At 43.3% G+C, this 21,415-nt stretch overlaps 1 protein-coding gene across 2 annotated transcripts in view; it reads left to right on the forward strand.

Moving 5' to 3' along the window:
* COMT (catechol-O-methyltransferase) overlaps nucleotides 1-20,117 on the forward strand; it is a 33,183-nt gene extending 13,066 nt beyond the window's left edge. For both annotated transcript variants that reach the window (XM_074972936.1, XM_074972935.1), the window contains exons 2-5: nucleotides 7,701-7,983; nucleotides 13,884-14,077; nucleotides 16,359-16,490; nucleotides 19,262-20,117. In XM_074972936.1, coding sequence (XP_074829037.1) covers nucleotides 7,701-7,983; nucleotides 13,884-14,077; nucleotides 16,359-16,490; nucleotides 19,262-19,441 — 789 coding nt within the window. In that variant the 3' untranslated portion in view covers nucleotides 19,442-20,117. The remainder of the gene's footprint in view (nucleotides 1-7,700; nucleotides 7,984-13,883; nucleotides 14,078-16,358; nucleotides 16,491-19,261) is intronic.
* Nucleotides 20,118-21,415: the final 1,298 nt, after the last annotated feature.

A 21,415-nucleotide genomic window follows, 5' to 3' on the forward strand; every position in this document is an offset into this window, starting at 1 on the left:
TGAGTAAAATCACAGGTGAGGATGAATTGTTCTGACTGCACCTTCTACATGCAGCTATTTTCGTGTTAAAATGTGTGTGATCCCAGAGGCTTTTTTGCTTTGTTTTTATGAAAACAACTGATCATATGGTTATTCAGTTAATCCCAAACACAACATTTACTCTTCTTTAAAACTATAATTGTATTACTGGATTTTTCATTGTAAAAGAGCACAATAAAGGTCTAGATGAAAAGCTGAGTTGCATTACCAAATCAGGATGTGATCTCATCAGATCTTTCAAACTGAGTAGGGTCAGGTGCTTAAGGAAAACCCAGGTGCTGCAGAAAGTATAGTAAATGATTTAGTACCTGAGCCAGCACTGACTAAATGTCACATGTGGAAGAAAGGAGTTCTAGTCTGTATGTGTGGAGGTGCCATTTTTAGGATAAGAGAAATTGATGAAATTCTCATTGAACGTTCCATGGTATTTTTCATAAGCGTGTGTTACCCTGATGTCCTTGCCCAATATGAAACCTAACAACAAATTGCCTCTAGTCTACATAGCACCATCATTCTCAAATCAGGGAGGGTGTTCACTGCCTGTCCTAAACTAGTGTGGAGTGCCAATGAGTACTTTTAATCAATTTCCACCTTTCGCCCTAGCAATGGTTGCACTTCAGTGTTTGGTGAAGTATTCTTTATACTTCATAAATCCATTGGTGGGGTTGGGAAGTGCTGGAGAATGCTTCTGTGCAAGATCATTATAAAGACAAATGGTGTCGGATCTTTCACCATTACTTTTTTTTGTTTCAATACTTGGTATTGTCTCAACACCTTCTTTCTTTCTTGTGGCATTTCCAAATATCATAACTGAATAGGCTGGAAGCGTTTACCTGCAATACCCTACTTGGCTAGCAGATGCTGATCCTTCTGTAACAAGGATAAGTGGGTGTGGGTTGAGCAATCGTGAGGGAGGAACTCTAGGAGTAGCTAAACTTGGGGAGAAAGGTTAATCTGATCTTTATCCTATTGTCGTTTGAAAAACCAAATTCAAAAAGAAAGGGCCACATTTGCACTTTATATACTATATGAACTGTGTTTGTCGAGCAGATTGGGAAAAGCACCTGCTCTCACAGACCAAAACTGTAAACATTACCCAGTGGGGCCACACCTTTGCTTTATGAAGGTTTGGGCACAAAAATGCAATGGAACCTATGTGGTAAAATCTGATGAGAAACTAAAGTCCTTTATGTATACTCTCAGACTACATGCAGAAGAGACAGCCAATATATTGTAAATTTGGGGATACATGAGATAAGTCACATGAATGAAAAGATAGGATATACTCCATGTAAAAGGGTGAGTTATTTATACAGTATGATCTAAAGAAGCAAGATTCTGCATCTATACCATAACATATGAAGAAAGATTATCAGTGCTCTGACACGCTGGGACATTTAATATCTGGTATCCTTGAATAATCTGTTTTCCTGAATGTGGATTTGGTGACAAAACTGGTTCATCATTTTAGACCAGGGGTTCCCAAACTTGTTCCGCCGCTTGTGCAGGGAAAGCCCGTGGCGGGCCGGCCGGTTTGTTTACCTGCCACGTCAGCAGGTTCAGCCGATCGCGGTTCGCTGTTCCAGGCCAATGGGAGCTGCTGGAAGCGGCAAGGGCGGAACAAGTATGGGAGCCACTCTTTTAGACTATGATATCCCTCCAGTGTTATGGGGTTTGTTTGTTTAATTCCCTTGCTAACATTTTACATGTTGTCTATTATTGTTTGTCTTTAGGCAGGGACCATATCTTCCAAATATGTTTCTAACCCAGAGGCGGTAATGTCAACTGGGGCCATTGGGCCCTACTGTAATACAAGTATTTAATAATAACAGTAGCTATCTTCTAATAGTATTGTTATGTGAGATGCACATCAGTGATTTATTTCTGTTTCTCTGTACATTTTGTGTGTTCTGTGAATCCACATTAAAACTGCAATTATAGTTGCATTTTCTAATAATGTCATAACGAACTCAGGAATAAGAATCTGTCCTCTTGGGCAGTGCTGGTTTTAAGTTGGTTGAATTACATTTTTAACTTTGCACATCAGATATTTATTAGCGAAAGAAAAAACAAACTGCCTATTATTTTGGTATGGCACTGTACCATTTCAGTTTGGGGGCATACTCCACATTTAAGCACCTGGCTCTTGAAAATAAGTTGCTTTTATTGCTGAATAGATATTGCAAAGATTTTTCTTTCACACATCCCAGCAAAATGGAGTGGGTGTTCTGAGATTTCCCAAAGGGGAAAAAGAAATTAAGGTTTTTACAGAAAGTATCAAGCTAAACAAAGCTGATTTGCTTCTTTTAAAACCCACTTGCTCTGGAATGCAGATTTCAGGATAATGTCTTGCAAGGGAACTCAGTTAATAACTTTATATTGCCAGCTTGCCAAGGTCCCTTGAGTGCTGTACAACAATTAAAAAATCCAATTGAAATTTAGAAACCCTCTTAAACAAAACAAATAAATCCCAAAGCGGCAAACAGCAAGTGTGCTAGATGGGCTAAGGCTAAGAGGTTTATATTCTATATAAGCTCTAGCCAGCAATCCCTCAAATATTAACTCTAGAGAGCTAGAGGAAAGGCGTTCTAGTCTTTAACCACTTGTAACCGTAAGGTAAGGCATTTATGCGCATAGGCATCAAACTAAAATACTATAAGAGACCAATTCTTCAAAACCCTTAATCATGTGAAGCAAGTAAAGACTAATAGTTACTCAGCAGATTGAGTTTGAGGGGTCAGGCTTTTAACACCATCCCCAAAATAATAGGCCCTTTGAATTACATTAGATTTTCCTACCAAATCTCTGTTAGCTAAAACATAAAAAGAAACCAGTGTTAAAAGCAGAGAAGAACAGTTTCCTACTCTAAGTCCCTTATGGCAATGTTAGACAATACAATTATAATTTAGCTTCAAATCCGGAGTCATGGGTGAAATCTGCAGTGAAATAAGTTATTACTTATAGCCCTTGACTCAAGAATTTGCTTCCCAACTCCAGGGCAAGCCTTCAGGGCAAATGGAAAGGCCTGTCTGTTCATTCAGCCTTCTGCTTAAGGGGAGGTTGGTGGGGATTTGAGGTTGGGTTATTTGTGGCTCAGAGAGTTTTCCTTAGCCTGACAAAATGTCAAAACTATGTATGTTTTAACATATGACATTTTAAAATTGATATTAGGCACTACGTGTGGCAATAGTGGGGCCAACAGGGGTCAAAACAAAACACCTGCCTTTGGAAAGGAAAAATTCTCAGTGTTTCTTAGAAGTGGGGAGTGAGATAGTTTCACAGCACAGGGCCCACCAGCTATAAAGCTATGATCACCTGCTAAGCTGAGCCACAATGGCAGAATGCCTGAATAGAAACTGATGTCAGAATGCAAATATACATCTGCAGGGGGCCCAAGGAGGAGGTGTTTGCATACACAGAGACTAGATCTATATAATTAAGTACAAAAAACCCAGCAGAGATTCTGTAAAATGAGTTCACCACTTTCTAGGCAGTGAGTGCAATGTGATTTCACCCATTGAGTGGTTGTGCTTCCCCCGGCTTCAGGCAATGAAGCAGCACTGTGGGAAGACCTTGAAGGGACGGCACATAATTATTTCATGACAACCTTGCCAATAAACAAGGATAACAGCATAAGAAAAGCGCACCACTGAAAACTACTTGCCACCATGACCTTTCCCATTGAAAGCCTGCATTGAAAGTGGTATGAAAGGGATGCGAAGGTTCTTACCTTGGCTCGTTACCTCCAAATAGTCCTTTGTGAAGGCAGAAGAGAGGGGAAAAGTAGCCTCCTCTCCTTTTTACTGAATATTTAAATGCTGTAGGTCAGATGAATCCAGCTGGCGATGCTGTGCAAGCATTCCTCCAGGGCAGAGATTCGGAGACTGAGTTAACAGGGTACATGGGGCAATAGGTATATAGCAGCTGTGTCTCATCAGCATACAGATGCTGTTTCAGCCTGTGTTCAGAAGTAGTCTCGCCAAGAGGTCTCACGCATATGTTGAGCAGCCCAGGAGAATGCTTGCATTTCTGAAAGATGCAACCTAATACTCTTGGGTTACTATCCATCCTGACTAAGTCCCAGGTGTGACTGGATCCTTCGAAGGACAGTCTTAACCATACTGGCAAAATCCATTCGTTGTGAAAGCAACAGTCTATGGTTAATCTTATTGGAAGGTGCTGAAAGGTCCAGTGTAAACAAAATGAAACTCTCTGGCAGTGATCGTGATAGTGACAAATGCATTCTCTGATCCAAGAGAGGCCTCAATGCAGACTGGATGCTGCCCAGAATGTCACTGGTATCCAGATGCACCTGGACCACCTTCTCCAGTAAAAGGGAAGGTTAGGCATTCAGTGGTAATTAGTGAGCAGTCTGGCATCAATAAATGGTTTCTTGAGGAGGGGGCCTATGCCCACATCCATTTAAGAACGTTTAGTACCTTTACAACCACTTGATAATACTAGTCCACCAATGACAGCCACACCCCTCACAAGAAGCCACTAGAACAAGTAAGGAGGTCAAATCAAAAGGGGTGTTTGTAAAACAATGACATCCTCAGAGGCCAAGCTAAGTTCCACCCGTGGAAAGCGTGAAGCTTCTTCATTCAGGTTTGGAAAGACCAGCCCAAAGGTACGCATTCTTTTCTATGAAGAACATAGGAAACTGGCCAGAATGATCAACAGAACTACTTGTGCATGGGGGCGGATGGGTCAGATTGGTGTACATGCCTCTGGAAAACGTGAGAGAAGCTTCTTGCTATCTGGGTTAAATGGCTAAGAAACATGATTTCCTCCTGCCAAATGATGCCATCAGGCCTTAAAAAGCAGTAACTCGGGTCAGTTCTTTGCAATGGGCATGTTAGAATGTTACAAATGTGAGCGTTAACATTGCTAACTGTTGGAAGCCAAAAGAAACAGACTGGAAGTGTTCCAAACAAATTATATGTTCTGTGCAACTGAGATAAGTGGATGAGTGAACAAACATCAACTGTAACATGAGTTGAGCACATCTCCATGGCAACCTAATCATCTCCTGAACTCAAAATGTGTCCTGCATGGTAATTTAAAGTTTTTGAAGGTGGATTTTTCCACATGAGCCATACTTCTGAAGAGCAGACTAAAGAAAGGAAATGTAGGGACCCCTAAAATGTAGGAGTAACCTCAAAAGGTTAAGTTTGGGGAAACAATCCCCTCCCGCACACACATTCCCACTTATGGTTGTCAGGTTAACCCCACTCCCTCACATCTGTGAGCTTAGACCAAGCGTTGGAGGATCCACTTGTAGTGTCCAGGTGGTGCAACAGCTGCTCTGCTGGGCCCCTGGCTGTGGCTGCCCTATTTAAAAGGGGCATCAGAGCATGTAAGACTTTTAATACAGTGGCAGCCAGAGCTGTTGGGCCTGGCTGGGAAGATTGGACATGAAGGGGTCTGACAGAAGGAATCAGCACCCTCTCAGGTTGTGAGCCATTTCTCCTCTTCCCAACTTCGCCCGGGGGTTCTAGTCTGTGAGGTGCTTTGTGAGTTCAGTGGGAATTCAGGAAATTCAGCACTTTGCAGGACAGAGCCCTCTGGGGGTTGCTGTTTCCTTTTAGACCACCCAGGGTGAACTAATTTAAGGAGAAAGAGCCTGTCCAGGCAGCTAATGGGATAATGAACAGCTGAGCCTGACAAAAGGCCAGCAAGACTCAGTAGCAGGAAGGTGGTCACAGAGAGAGACTCTAAGGAAGAAGAGCTCCCAGAGACCACAGGCCCTTAGGAGGAGGCTTGTGTTATCCCTGAGCCAAGGGGAGACACTATTTCAAGTTTATTTTGGGATTTAATGAAGTAGAAGCTCTGCACGGGAATTTGTCTGACACCCCTTTAGACTGTGTGGAGTTCTTAAAGGGCCCTGAGGGGAAGGGTGATTGAGGCAGGGAGTACCTGCAGCACCAGAGTTGGTCAGAATGGGGCGCAGGCAGCCCTGCAACAGGCCCTTTGAATGGAGTTTATTGGATTGAGGGGAGGGAGTAGAAAGGGTTAAATAACAGAGGCTGGTAAACTGTTCGTAGTAAAAATGGCTTAGAGAACAATGTACTTTCTAATGCAGAACTGTGGGGTGTGGTGGGCAGGGGAAGGAGCCTCTGAATTCCATAGATGTATGTGCAAATCCCAAATTAAAAATTGTAAGGGGAAACGATTCTGGCAGTCACTCACCGTTGTCCTGACTTGTGCACGTTCCAATTCCCCCGTGCAATTGTCAGCCCCAGCTCAAGTGGAGACACAGGAGTGGAGGAACAGAGGTGTTACAGGCTGCATCAACAGGTGCCCTGGCAGTGTTGCATGGGAGAAGCTTATACAGAGCCTGGCGCAGTCAGTGTTCTTAGTTCTGCACTTCCATAAAGACTAAATTAATTCTTCATTTAAAGAAACAGTCCATAGCAGCTCTTTTGAGCTGTGGTCGGTTCAAAATCAATGAATCATTCCCTACCATAATAAATATACTTTTCTGCAGAGAGTTGTCTGTGCAGGTAAATGGCTTTGAAGGGATTTATCGCTTGAGCTTTATGGGTGATGTGCATCCCATCTGGTGAGTTTCGAGCCCTAATGCCCTACACTTGGAGACACACATGTCTAGACAACGTACACAAGGGCACCTTCAGCAAAGAAGCCAAGTTTCTTGGAAACAATGGGCGCAGCATCATGAGGTGACTGCAGCTGGCTGCAAAACCCAGCCTGTCAGTTGAAGTACAATGCACCCTTTTGTTACATTCCCCTGAAATTCACGGGCCTGGATTCCTCGGCTCTGGCACAGGGATTCAACTTTGTATTTTGTAACTGGAGTGGGGGGGGGAGAATCCATGCTTTCAAATACAAAGTGAAGTGAAGTTTGTGTTTGTGAAAGGTGCCAGATTGATGGGTCGGATATCCAAGGCTTTGCCAGCACGGGCAGCAGTTGTACTGCCAGCTTCCTTGGACCGCGCCAAGCACCTGCCTCAACTGTGACCTTGAAGTGGGAGAGGGTAGTTCAGTCTCTGTAACACGCTCAGTCCTTCACTTCTCTGCAGACCGTGCCAGCAAGGCAGGGGCCTAACAGTGATGGGTTTTGTGGTGTGTTTCCTGGAGACTTGGAGACCAGTACTTCTTCATTAATGCTCATTTCACACAGGACTTTGCATAACAGCCGCTGATCTCTACAGATCACAGTGCTCAGATTGAAGGTGAAAAGCTCCAAATTTCTTCACCAGTCTCAACACAACCACACTCCTGCCTCACCCAGACAAGAGGGGGTGAAAATCACACCTAGTACAATTATTTAGGATTTTAAATCCTTTTTAATGGTTAAAGCAACTTTAAGGATTTTAAAGAGCACAGCCAGTCTGTGCAATGGTGTTTTGGGATGGAGTCAGAACTGAGTGGCTACGTGGGGGAGGGGAGTAGGGAATTAATAATGACACTTGTTGACCGCCTATGGAATTTGCCTCTAAAGGGAACTCTCAGATCACTGTCTCTCTCTGGATACAACATAGCTGTTTCCAACCACACTGTACAGTAGAATTATAGTAAGTTCTATATATTCCTATTCTGGGTGTTGCTTATGGGTTATTCTATTGTAACAGTTATGCGAAAGATGGTTCTCTCCTGTGCCACCTTAACAAAAACCTGTTTTGTCTCTTTTATTCCAGATGCTGGAGAGCTGTCCAATCCTTTTGTCCATAGTTACCAGCCTGCTCTTCATTTTGCTGCTGCTTGCAGTGCTCATCAGAAACAACGGCTGGGCAGCCATTCTGTGGAATGAAATCATCCTGCAGAAAATAACCAATTTCATCATGGCTCAGAGCAAAGAAGAGAGGATTTTAAACTTCGTGCTGCAGAATGCAATCAAAGGGGACCCCCAGAGTGTAGTGGACACCATAGATAAGTACTGCTCCCAGAAGGAGTGGGCCATGAATGTGGGGGATGAAAAAGGTAATCACATCAGAGATAAGCTCTTCAAGGCTATGTTTGAGTTTGAGACTGGCATGGTACAGGATACTTCGTTCTGTTAGTCACTGAAAAAACACAGCAGTCTTGCATGCCGCAACAGTGGTTATGCAAACGATCATGCACGATGGTGTAAATCTCTTTGGAAGAATCCAGCAGGTGCACTGTAGGGTCATGGGGCCAGATGTGATTTTTTGATGTGCCATGCACATTGCTTCTTAAGGGAGGGAGGGCGGGTGGACATCTGGGGAGTTGAGAAACAAAAACCCCTGACTTGGATTCCTGCCAGTTTCTTGCTACGTAGCCTTGGAAAATTCACTGCCTTGCTTTCTGTACCTTGGTTACAATGGATCATATCCTATTTCCAGCACAAGGTGTCCATGAGCCTTAATTCACTGGTGTTTATGAAGCATTTTGAGATCCTTGATTGAAATGTGCGAACCATGAGTATTTAAAATAAGAGGAATTTTGCATATATAAACAATAGTTATAGGCAATGTATTTTCGAGGGAAGAGAGATCATACAGATGTAATATACACAAGAAGCTGTCCCATATACTAATAGGAAAATCTGACATTACTATCCCCTGGCAAGTCTTAGTTTCTCTTAAAGGCCAAATCAGCTAAGTGGATAAAATTTGTCCTCTTGGGTGCACATTCATTGTCTCACTACTTTGCATTCAAAAAAGTTCAGTTATCGACTCATACAACTGTAGTAGCTCACTTCTAACATACATGTCCTGTGACTTACAGATCTGAGAAAAGAAAAGGAGTACTTGTGGCACCTTAGAGACTAACCAATTTATTTGAGCATAAGCTTTCGTGAGCTACAGCTCACTTCATCGGATGCATACTGTGGAAAGTGTAGAAGATCTTTTTATACACACAAAGCATGAAAAAATACCTCCTCCCACCCCACTCTTCTGCTGGTAATAGCTTATCTAAAGTGATCACTCTCCTTACAATGTGTATGATAATCAAGTTGGGCCATTTCCAGCACAAATCCAGGATTTCTCACCCCCTCCTCCCCCCCCCCCCCCACACAAACCCACTCTCCTGCTGGTAATAGCTTATCTAAAGTGACCACTCTCCTTACAATGTGTATGATAATCAAGGTGGGCCATTTCCAGCACAAATGCAGGGTTTAACAAGAACATCGGGGGGGGGGGGGGTTAGGAAAAAACAAGGGGAAATAGGTTACCTTGCATAATGACTTAGCCACTCCCAGTCTCTATTCAAGCCTAAGTTAATTGTATCCAATTTGCAAATGAATTCTAATTCAACAGTTTCTTGCTGGAGTCTGGATTTGAAGTTTTTTTGTTGTAATATAGCAACTTTCATGTCTGTAATCGCGTGACCAGAGAGATTGAAGTGTTCTCCGACTGGTTTATGAATGTTATAATTCTTGACATCTGATTTGTGTCCATTTATTCTTTTACGTAGAGACTGTCCAGTTTGACCAATGTACATGGCAGAGGGGCATTGCAGGCACATGATAGCATATATCACATTGGTGGATGTGCAGGTGAACGAGCCTCTGATAGTGTGGCTGATGTTATTAGGCCCTGTGATGGTGTCCCCTGTTCTTGTTAAACCCTGGATGTGCGCTGGAAATGGCCCAACTTGATTATCATACATATTGTAAGGAGAGTGTTCACTTTAGATAAGCTATTACCAGCAGGAGAGTGGGGTGGGAGGAGGTATTTTTTCATGCTTTGTGTGTATAAAAAGATCTTCTACACTTTCCACAGTATGCATCCGATGAAGTGAGCTGTAGCTCACGAAAGCTTATGCTCAAATAAATTGGTTAGTCTCTAAGGTGCCACAAGTACTCCTTTTCTTTTTGCGAATACAGACTAACACAGCTGTTACTCTGAAACAGATCTGAGAGCTTCTCTCAGAACATGACCCTTTTAGTTGGAGGCAATGCAGAGAATTTGGAGGTTAAACATAGTAATCTAGGGTTAACCCTAGTAAACTTGTACTTTTACACAGTAGTCAGAGACCCCGATGTTTTAGGCCTAGTTTATGAAAACAGTTCCTGTGATTCCATGAGTAGTATGTTTAGGGTGAAAGCCGTAGCTTCTAGTATCTGTGCACACATTATTAAAGCTCTAGCCCTGGTAATATTTTGTCATATTCTGAGGTTTTTGCTTGGACAAAATGCCCTTGGCTTTCAGTAGAAATTTGCTTGAGTGAAAACTGATTGTGGATCTTAAGATTTAGCCACGATGCATTGAATTATGTAGTGACACTATCTTGGATTTTTTTGGCACCTTTCATCTTAAAGGTGCCAAAGCACCTGACAGGAGTGGCTTCAATGCTCAGTAAAGTGCAGTCTCCTCTGTGGTTTTGAATAACACACAGATACACCAAGTTACCAACTCCCCAAACTAGGGGATTTTGCGAGGGCATCTGGTGGGATAACACCTTGGGATCATTTAGTGACCCCAAATGGTGTAGACTGTGCCTTATAGCTCATTTGAAACAACAGTTTCAATGGTACACTGCTAGGACATTGGTTCAATACTTGCTGAGAAGGACCAGTGCCACCCACTGAATCACCAGCCCTGATCCCTGAAATGCCCTGGGTTTCTTTGGAGGCCTCTTATCCAAGTATTGACCAGAAATGACCATGCTGAGATCATATCCCAAGAAGGTACATAGCACTACACCAATTTATAACAAGCCATCCCTAATCTACAATAAATTGGAATAATATGCTATGCTACAAATGACCAATTGCATTTATTAAAACAAATAATCCTATAAATAAGCAACTTGCTTTAAGATAATATACAGAGTCTGTCGCACAAATAATATGGGGTCAAGAGTTTCACCATTAGGGGCAACAGTAAGTGCAAAAGCAGGGTATTTAGACCATACGGACAGAAAGGAGAGCACCAGTCACTCCCACTGAATTAATACAAATAATGTACAGTTGCAGCACTACACACTTATGTGCCAATAAAAGCCGGATGGCAGGAGGAGGCTGAGTTATACTGTTAATTAGGATCCCTGGGCTAGATCAATGAGAGAAGAGCCAAACCAAGAGGCTTTGCAGCAACATCAGTGAAAGTTTTGCACGAGAGCTGAGGGTAGAGTATAGCATTTAGTTACTTAAGTCAATCAGTTTAATATTTGCATTATTTTGCAGTCGAATGCATTTTTCACCAGTATCAGCCCCTTTTCCCTTTCTCCCCAGTTCTCTCCTTCCCTCTTTCCTGTCTTTGTGCATCTCCTCCTGTGTTCTCTGTATTTCTTTTTTCCCCTCCCTCCTTTTAATCTACATACTCTTTCCTGTTTTCTGTCCTAGTCTCGCTCCCCATTTTCTCATTTCTATCTGCTCTGTCACCCTTCCTTCCTCTTTCTTTGGCACTTTTCAACCCACCTTTCTATTTGTAGTCTCTGCAAAGCTGCTAAAGTGCTTTCCATGTGGAAAAGCTGCAGAGGGAAACTAATTAGCTTTCTACTATGTTTTCCTCTGCAGGCTTTCCATATGTAAAGCAGCACTTCATGAAAATAGAGAGAAACAGTCTGAAAGTTTCTTGAATTGGGAGTTGAGTGCACAGTGAGCCTGAGGGGATTTCTGCAGACCTAGTTGGTTTCTCTTACATCAGCAAGGGACTCAGTTCAGAAGCAAACTGACCATTCCTAGTCAGCTTATACATACAGTAGTCTGAAATGAGAAACTAACTAGAATCAGACAGTTCTGAACAGTTTGTCTTTGCAACTCTGACCAATGCCTATAAGGTTTGTTCCACTCGCTGCAATTGGCAGTGGACTTAAACTGCAGTGTGATTTTTAAATTGAGGTGCACATGGCTGGGAGTTTGAAACCCACATAGAAAACCATTTTCACACTTCAGTGGTTAGGTGGGTTTTAAGAACTGCAGGGGGTATTACTTCACATTGCCCATCAGTGACCCCTCCAGCCTTGTCCTTTCCTTGGCTGCAAAAATGGTGGTCCTATTACAGGATGAGGCAAGTGAAAAGAATGGGAATCAGGGGGGCAGTCCTCATAACTGGGGCCCTTCCAAATTCACGGTCCATTTTGGTCAATTTCGTGGTCATAGGATTTTAAAAATTATAAATTTCATTATTTCAGCTTTTTAAATCTGAACTTTCACAGTGTTGTAAGTGTAGGGTCCTGACCCAAAAAGGAATTGTGTGGGGGGTGGGTTGCAAGGTTATTGTGGGGCGGGGGGGTCGCGGTACTGCTACTTTTACTTCTGTCCTGCTGCTGGCGGCGGCGCTGCCTTCCGAGCTGGGCAGCTGGAGAGCGGCGGCTGCTGGCTGGGAGCCCAGCTCTGAAGGCAGAACCGCTGCCAGCAAGCAGCGCAGAAGTAAGTATGGCCTGGTAGGGTGTTGCCACCCTGATGTCTGTGCTGCAGCCTGAAGAGCTGGGCCCTCAGTCAGCAGCCGACACTCTCCGGCTGCCCAGCTCTGAAGGCAGCACCGTAGAAGTAAGGGTGGCAATACTACTACCCCCTAAAATAACCTTGCAACTCCCTTTTGGATCAGGACCCCCAGTTTGAGAAACACTCTTCTCCCCTGTAAAATCTATATAGTATAGGGTAAAAGTACACAAAAGACCAGATTTCACAGTTCGTGATGCATTTTTCATGACCATGAATTTGGTAGGGCCCTACTCATAATAGGACAGAATCTCCCCCACCCCCACCCCTCCAAAAAAAGGGAAGATAAAAGTTTTCTGAGAACAGGGACTCCTAGGGGAAAAGCTGACAAACCTGGCAATACAGTGGGTGCCAAGGGGCACTGCTCCAGTAAGATAGGCAAAATCCCAACGTTATTTATTTTTAATTCCTAAGATTTGAAGGCTAAACAAGAGTGCTCAATTACAAATTGCAGCACCACACCAGTTCAGTTTGTACACAAGTGATGCATAAATAAATAGCACAGGACAAGGTGAATGCTAATAGTGGGTAACTAAGCAGCTCAGGTGGCTCATGCATCATGATGCCAAAGGCTAAATACCTTCAAATATTCATTCAGGTATCTAATGTATTTGCACTACTTAGGACCATAGAAGATTAAAGATGGAAGAGACTTCCGTCACTGAGTCCATTTCTTTGCAAGGATTGGATATCGTTTCCAATTTTATTTATTTATTGTAACAATTGGCTAATGGTTCCTGGCCTTTATAGTGCAAATAAACAGTGCCTTTGTCAGCTGGCTAGACTGTTCCTTTTATAATGAGTATTTCTTAACTTAAAAGTCTTACATTAAGGCGACTGCGTGTAATATTATTTACAAAATGTGAACTCTCTCAAAGTTTAAGAGCTCTACATTTCATGAATGGGGACAGATTTTGCAACAACTAAATTTCTTTGCAAAACGTTGCATTTTTCACTCAAAGTTGTGGTAAATTTTATTTAATACAGGCCCATCTTCACTCAAAAATGTGGGTTTTTATTTTAAAAAAGTTATTTTTCTTTTAAAACACCCCCACATACTTATTTTTTTGAAAATTTACCATTTGAAGCCTAGGTCAGATGATCAATTTTCCCAGTATGGTACAAGACAACCTATTTCTTGAAGTCGCCCTAGTGCAAAAAAGAAATTGCGAAAGCATTCACAAGACTATTTTCAGTTTCACAGGGGCCCCGTTGATACAATAAGCAGCAATTTCGTTTGAGGTATTTGTAAGTGGTTTCTTTCCAAGATTCCTGACATTTCAAAATGAATCTCATTTTAAGTGCGAGCCAGTCTGCAAAGGAAGCCCTGTATATTTGATCAAAAACCATCACATTTTGAATCTCCTTATAGCAGCTTATTAATGAACTTGTAAGATTCCATCCACAAACTTTATTATTTGATGCCGTTTGATTTAGTCCAGAGTTAACCCATTTCTCTCCCGTTCAGGTTTGATTCTAGATAAGATACTGGAGGAAACAAAGCCATCAGCCTTGCTGGAGCTGGGAACGTATTGTGGCTACTCTGCTGTGAGGACTGCTCGGCTGTTAAAGCCCAGCGCTTGCTTACTGACCATCGAGTTCAACCCTGACTTTGCTGCTATCGCCAAACAGATGATTGAGTTTGCTGGAGTGCAAGATAAGGTACATCTTGTTCTTCTGTGGCTGGTAAATGAAGGGACTGAGTAGATGTTATGTCAGAAGAAATACTGGTATTTCGCCCTCTTATACTTCAGCTAACACAGCAATTGCAATATCCCAAGCTATTTTAGCAGTGAACTGAGCACGGCCATTGGGCTCATCTGTGTGGTAGATGCGTCAAGTTAGGAAATGCCCATTAGGGACTGGGACAGGGTCATCAATCCCTTTTCACACACACTGTGTTTAAGATAACTGAGTAGTTAGTAAAGATGGGGCAAAGCTAACAATGTTGGGAATCATTGGGGAAGGGATAGATAAGAAGACAAACTATCATACTGCCTTAATATAAATCCATGGTAGGCCCACATCTTCAATACTGCGTGAAGATGTGATCACCACATCTCAAAAAAGATCTATTGGAATTGGAAAAGGTTCAGAAAAGGGCAACAAAAATGATGAGGGGTATGGAACAGCTGCCATATGAGGAGAGCTAAATAAGACTGGGACTTTTCAGCATGGAAAAGAGACGACTAAGGGGGGATATGATAAAGATCTATAAAAATCATGACTGGTGTGGAAAAAGTAAATAAGGAAGTGTTATTTACTCCTTCTCATAACACAAGAACTAGGGGTCACCAGATGAAATTAATAGGCACCAGGTTTAAAACAAACAAAAGGAAGTATTTCTTCACACAAAGTCTGTAGAATTCCTTGCCAGAGGATGTTGTGAAGGCCAAGACAAAACAGGGTTCAAAAAAGAACGAGATAAATTCATGGAGGATAGGTCCATCAATGGCGATTAGCCAGCATGGGCATGGATGGTGACCCTAGTCTCTGTTTGCCAGAAGCTGGGAATGGGTGACATGGGATGGATCACTTGATGATTGATTACCTCTTCTGTTCATTCCCTCTGAAGCACCTGGCATTGCCCACTGTCGTAAGACAGGATACTGGGCTAGATGGACCATTGGTCTGATCCAGTATAGCCGTTCTTATGTTCTTAGAGTGGTGTGATTCAGATCCAAATTGGGGTTTGGAAAGAGATCGGGGCTCAAGTGAGAGCAGGGATTAGAGCTGAAATTCCGCAAATTGCATGAGCTATTCTCACAAGTTTCCAGCTTTCTGAGCCAGAACAAGAATACGTAGCAGCAGGTGCAGGAACTGTGATTTAAATCCAATGCTCTCTAGTGTTGGAAAGTGTTCAGATTTCATTCTCTAGGTTTGGCTGTTTTTCTAGTAACCGGTTACCCGTGTAGGCAGACGATGGTTTATCGCACTGGGAATGGCTAGGTTCTTTGGCTTACAATCACCTATCAACCGACTTGAGCCTCTCTGTGTTCCTCTGACAACAGTGCTCTGCTGACAAGTCATTAGATAGGTGACTGTAAGCCAAAGGCTGAGGCATAAATCAGCAGCCAGAATAAACAGACTCCCTCACCTTTAGTTTTTGCTCAAGCCATATGGTACCTACTTACCAAATACAGGTGCCGCAGTTCCTCTCCATTGAACAGAGCTTGTGCTGATAGACCGATAATCAGGGTGTGCCTGCCGCTCCGCTGCTTGCATCCTCTATGGAGGCCAGGACTACGCTACAGATTTTGCCAGCACGGCTGTGCCCATCAGGGGTGTGATAAGGTGCAATTATGCCTGACCCAGCTGGCTGGCAAAAGGCCCTAGTGTAGCCCCAGTTATACTGGCACAACTGCATGTTTACTGAGATTGCTTATTTCACTCAGGGGGCTGGAACAAGCTATGCTGATGCCAGTATAAACTGCATCCACACTAGGAACGCTTTGCTGGTGCAGTAGACCAGTATAGCTATACCAGCAAAGCACTCCTAGTGTAGACATGGCCTGACTATGCATAAGAAGAACGGGTTCATTGTTTTGCATGCTCTCCCCGCAAGCTCTGTTCCAAACGAAATAACCCCAGTCTTTTTAACCTCTCTTCTGTACATTCTATTTGCTTTGGATAAGAAGGTTTGATTGGGACGTGACTGCAGTTCCAAGCCAAGCCACACGCTGTTTTCAGCAGGGGATTCCCTTGTCGCTAGCAGAGGGTCACTTTACCCAGCAGAGACAAGGTCACAGGCTTCTTATAATTGCACAGAGAAAAAAATAATTGAGTCAGTTTATCAAAAAAGCCCATGTGATCCAAAGCCCGCTGAAGTTCTCCACCAAGGCTATTAACATGATCACGGAAGTCTGACTGCACCTTAAAGGGTGAGGGGCAATGTGCTTAAAACAAGGTGCCCAGATCAACATGAGATGTATTTGCTTTTCAGGTGAAAATTCTAGAAGGCCCTTCGGAGACAATTATCCCACAGCTGAAGAAGAAGCATGAAGTGGACACACTGGATTTTGTCTTTCTCGATCATTGGAAAGATAGATACCTGCCAGACACCATCCTGCTGCTTGTGAGTTGGAATGATTTCAGCCCTAAAACCCCCATAGTGAATATCCAGATGTCTGTAAGATCTTCCCAGAACAGTTGGGAAGTGCGTGTTTTCTATAGCGGGGCACGCACCAGAGAAACTTTTAACAATCAGCCAGCCACGTGGTGAAAAGGGATGGAGCTTAGGGGCTGGATTCACAACAGTGCTAAGTGCCCTTGCCTCCCCTATTATTGTCAGAGGGAACTGAGGGTGCTCAGCACTTCCCAGGGATTCTTCAGCCACTTGCAGGATCTTCCTGTCTGGAAAGGCCTGAAGCTGAATACCCAATGAGAACCACCCACAAACACTGGAGAAGTACGATTTGGGTCTGAATGTCATGACTTAAGTCTTTCCCTATCAGATTAAGCCAGGACACCTGATCCAAATGCCCTGAATTTTGGAGAAGTTCGGATTTCAGACCCAGCCTTCACATCACTAATTTCCTGGTGGCAAACTCTTCTCCCTCTGTTGTCAGGGTTTGTGCTCCTTGATGAAATTCTCTCTCGATAGCACCTTTGTACCTTCTTTCTGTGAACATCTGGGGCATCCTTACCATCTGATGGGATATAAAGCAGCCCTTAGCAGAGGGAAGACTATTCCTAGCACCATGCTAGGTTCTCATTTCAGGAAATGCCATTCAGACTCTCCCCACCCACAGCTAGACGTGGGGACAGATTCTGTCAGCAACAAAGGTAACAGATAATGACACTTCATTACAAAATTAGAAGGCTATTATATCAATAGCAAATTATGGGTTGGCTTTAAACAGCCAGGTAATGACAAACGAGAGCAGTTGAGGACCCCAGGCTATTTCCAAACGTCAACAAATAACCCAGTGATAATCACAGCCTCTGTGTTTATAAAAAACAGCGCAAATGCACCTAATATCACAGCTCAATAGCACTATTAGACCTGTGATTATCTCTAGACTGAAATGACTAATTGGATGGAAATGCCATTTTTCAGTTACATTCTCCACAAATATCTACCCACTCACTCTTATATGAGCCTCTCTTGCATTAAGACCATGGGAGTGTCTCTGCTGACTGCTTCGCACTAGCCACATTCTCCCTCTCTCGCATAGCACCAGTTTCACCACCCCTGTTTGGAGAATACAGACACTGTGTCTTAGGCTCCCACTCTCTCCTCCCTACAAGCAGCTTTTTAAAAGGTCGAGAGTTTCTTTGGGACTTCTTGTTAAAACCCACCATTGAATTTACACACCAGTAGCTGGGAGACAGTAAAATTTTGTTCTGAAATTGCTTTTCCTCCTGAGAAAGTTATTTTTTAAACTTGCTCTGTAACAGTTACCAAGCTCCGAGCCATTTGGAGGGCTAGAGCACCATTTCCGGCTCTGAACCTCAAACAAACAAACAAACAAAAAACCAGCTAAAGCAAAGGATTGAGGATCATTTAGATCCAGCTTCTTAGTCAACAGTTTGATGCGATTACAAACCATAGTGTTGTTTTGCTTATTCTCATGAATCATTGCTGTGTAACATCACCTGGGGATTTGAGATGGACCAGCTGAAGGGAACACTTCGAACATTTCTCCAACTTGGCATCTTGAACATAGTTTTTGACAAGCATTTCAGATGACCTAGGTTGTGGTTTGAGTCCCACGCAGTTTCCCCTTCACACAGTTCTAGAAAAGGTCCTTGATACAAGGAGCACCTGGCAAACATCAGCGGAGTCACAAGGACACAGCTGTTAGTGCTGGAAATGCCCTTTTCACTCGAGTTTCTGATCTGATTATTAGAAAGTACAGGCCAGAGGATATCGACATACCTCCCAAACCGCCTCTTCTCTTTGGGTTGGCACAAACTCAAGAGGTGAGCATGGTGAGCTAACCACCAGTGGCCTCCACAATACTGATTTGCGGGGTAAAAGCCATGCACGGAGCCTTAAAGATGCAACCCTCCCCATAACTGCAGGGTGGGAACAAAGCTGATAAGCTGCAGGCTTTTATTTTGAAAATTACGTCAGATAAGTAGTGTCTCTTTGTCAAGGAAAATACAAGTCAGCAAATATTACGGTTGCAGCTTTACTGTTGTTAAACATTGGATGCCTGGGTATATGGCAAGTTACTTATGCCCCTTGAATTCTTGGTAACTTGCCAGCCTGGCCCTCTTTGGGCACTAACCGTGCTCCACGCCCTGTCGCCAGATAAAGTGGCCAAAGGTTGGATGGGATTGAGGAAGATTGAGCACAGGAAATCTCAGTCCTGAACTCTGTTTTTCCAGTAGTGGGCTAGAGGCCCAGTTGAGACTTTGCTGCCCAGAATGCCATGCAGCCCCCTCTCTGGTGGCTTCACCAGCTTCTGCAAAATTTCAATATTAATCTGAAATAAAAAGGAATGGTCAAGTCTCTACCCGTGTGAAGAAATCCTTCCAAATGTGAATTACCCAGAGTTGTCGTCTTAACCCTGCAGAGACAGCCAGAAACAATAATTTAGGCATGACCTGTCCCCATTCGTTTGAATCTGAATCCCAATGACATCAATTTCCTATCAGCATCATTAACTCTTTTGCCGCTGCTGACGTTAGCAGAAAGATCCAGCTTTTCAGCTGTTGCTTGCAGAACCTGTAGAGAGAGTCACAGCTATTTTTCCCTGATCAAACCCATGTTAGTACAGGAATTCATTTTAGCATGAAATGTCACGAATACGAAAGTGCATTGCACTAGCACTTAGTAAACGTTAACTCCTTCTAAAGTGAACAGATTCACCAAGTGCAAGTCTCTCTTCTTTCTAGGAACATGGCTTGCTGAGGAAGGGCTCTGTTATCCTGGCTGACAACGTCATCTTCCCTGGGGCTCCAGACTTCATTAAGTACATCCGCAATAACAACAGTTTTGAATGTACCAACTATCCCTCACACGTGGAGTACATGAAAGTGAAGGATGCCATGGAAAAGGCCGTGTTTTTGGGATAAAGGGAGTCACTGGTATCCAACTTTTGTTTCAAGTGGTGTAAATGCAATTGCACAGGTTAACTCTGACTGTGCTTCAAGTTTAGCTTTCTGTACTTTTGGGGCTGTAGTTAAAGCAAGTTATGATGAACAAGATGGGTTTAGAGAAGAGGGAAACCAAGGTCTAGCGAGCATGTGCATAAGTAGGGTAGCCTGCCAAAGATTTAGATGCAGAGGCCTGGTTTTTTCTCTTTTCAGATGGCTATCTGCATCCAAGATGATATACATTCCCTTAAGGTGATCTGCTTCTTGCCAAACAGCAAAAATCAATCTTTTTACTTTGAGTTCAAACCCCACCAGCCAAGAGTGAAACAAACTCTCAGCAGTCGCTGTGATTTTCTGTGTCCTTAAGCCAAAACAGACTAATTGCTTCTAATAGCGAGAAAGACACAGTTTGCAGGGAAGGCATATTTCAGCAGCTCTGATTTCGCTTAATAACTGGCAATGCACCACTGTGAAGAATCCTGTGGTTACGTCACATGCATTCTTCGGTAGCTACCAGTAAAAATTCATGGTGCTCTGTGCTGGGGAAAACAAAACAAAACACAGTTTGACAGTGGGCAAGGCAGACAAGATAATTAATGTGATTGTGGGGACGGGGCCAGGAAGGCTACACAAAATAAATGGGTGAAAATATACATTTCCAGGGTTCTTTTACCAGACAAGTAGCATTAAGCTTCTTTATAATGAACTACCAAACACACACAAACTGCCAGGACCTTGATAAAATGCTGTTTTCCAACCCTTTGCATTGACCATAACCAATGCAAGCTCTTTGGGGACGGGATACGCTTCTTACTGCAGGCCAAGAGCTGCATAAATGCAAGATGCTGGCTGATGATTTATAATAGGACACAACAGGCTGTGCCTTTCTGGGCGATTACTGTATACCCTGGGTTGTGTTCACATTATGGTAAATACTAAGGATTATTATTAAGGTACAAGACCAAACCCAAAGTGACTTTATTCACCCAAATGGTGCAATAATCCACTGGCAGGGCACTTCTCAGCATGTCCCATTGCTGTTGCACAACTGTGTAAAATTCAAAATTTATAAGTAAAAATGAAGGGGAAAAAATGACTTATGCAGTTACTGAGTGTGTGACTCCATTTTATTCCACAGGGACTCTGCCCAGCACTTCCGCTGTAGGTTTCAAGCCAGGGAGCAGCTACAGAAATAGACCCTGTATTCTAAAACCAGTAGATATGTACTCCCTCTCCCCTTCCACTTTGGATTCTCACAGGCATGTTATTTAGCTAGCTGCTTCTGCAGTTCACCTCCCTGAAGCGTCATTTATTCTGGCTCAGGAGCTGGAGAGAATCACATCTCTAAGTCAGTGAAAATGAGCTTGGCAAAGACTTCAAACAATACAACTGGAAAGGAGAGCAAGTTAACCACAGTTGTAAGATCAGATTGAAAATGGACAGAGTTAACTAGAGGAACCCAGTGTAAAGTGAGGAGTCACTCCTGTGCTAGGCCCCAGCCAATCCACAAGCCAGAAACTGGTCTGGTGACTCTCAGGGCAGGTGTATATAAGCCTCACAGGAGCAATAGCAGCTCAGTCTGTTCAACATCACTCTATGGATTGGAACGCTCTCCTGCCTCACAGTGACAACAGACTCCCCGAGCCTTGGCCTGCTCCAGCCTTGCTCTAACTCTGGCCTCACTCCAAACCGGCTCTGAACCTTGACTCATCCCTAGGCCTTACTGCCATGGTTCTAATCACTAGGACTGACCATGCCCCATCATGGTTTCTGACACCCAGCCAGCTCGTGGATGCATACTTTCCAAATAGGCACAATGAGGCAAAGTCACGATAATTTACCTCGATGAGGAAAATCGCTAATCGTCTGTCTCTCTCAATCTTAAACTCTGCTGGATCAGATCCCTGGTCCATCCACTCCAGGATTGACTCTCCAGCAGTGGCCAATAACTGA

This window comes from Natator depressus, chromosome 15 (assembly GCF_965152275.1).
Source record: "Natator depressus isolate rNatDep1 chromosome 15, rNatDep2.hap1, whole genome shotgun sequence".
NCBI classification, from domain to species: Eukaryota; Metazoa; Chordata; order Testudines; family Cheloniidae; genus Natator; species Natator depressus.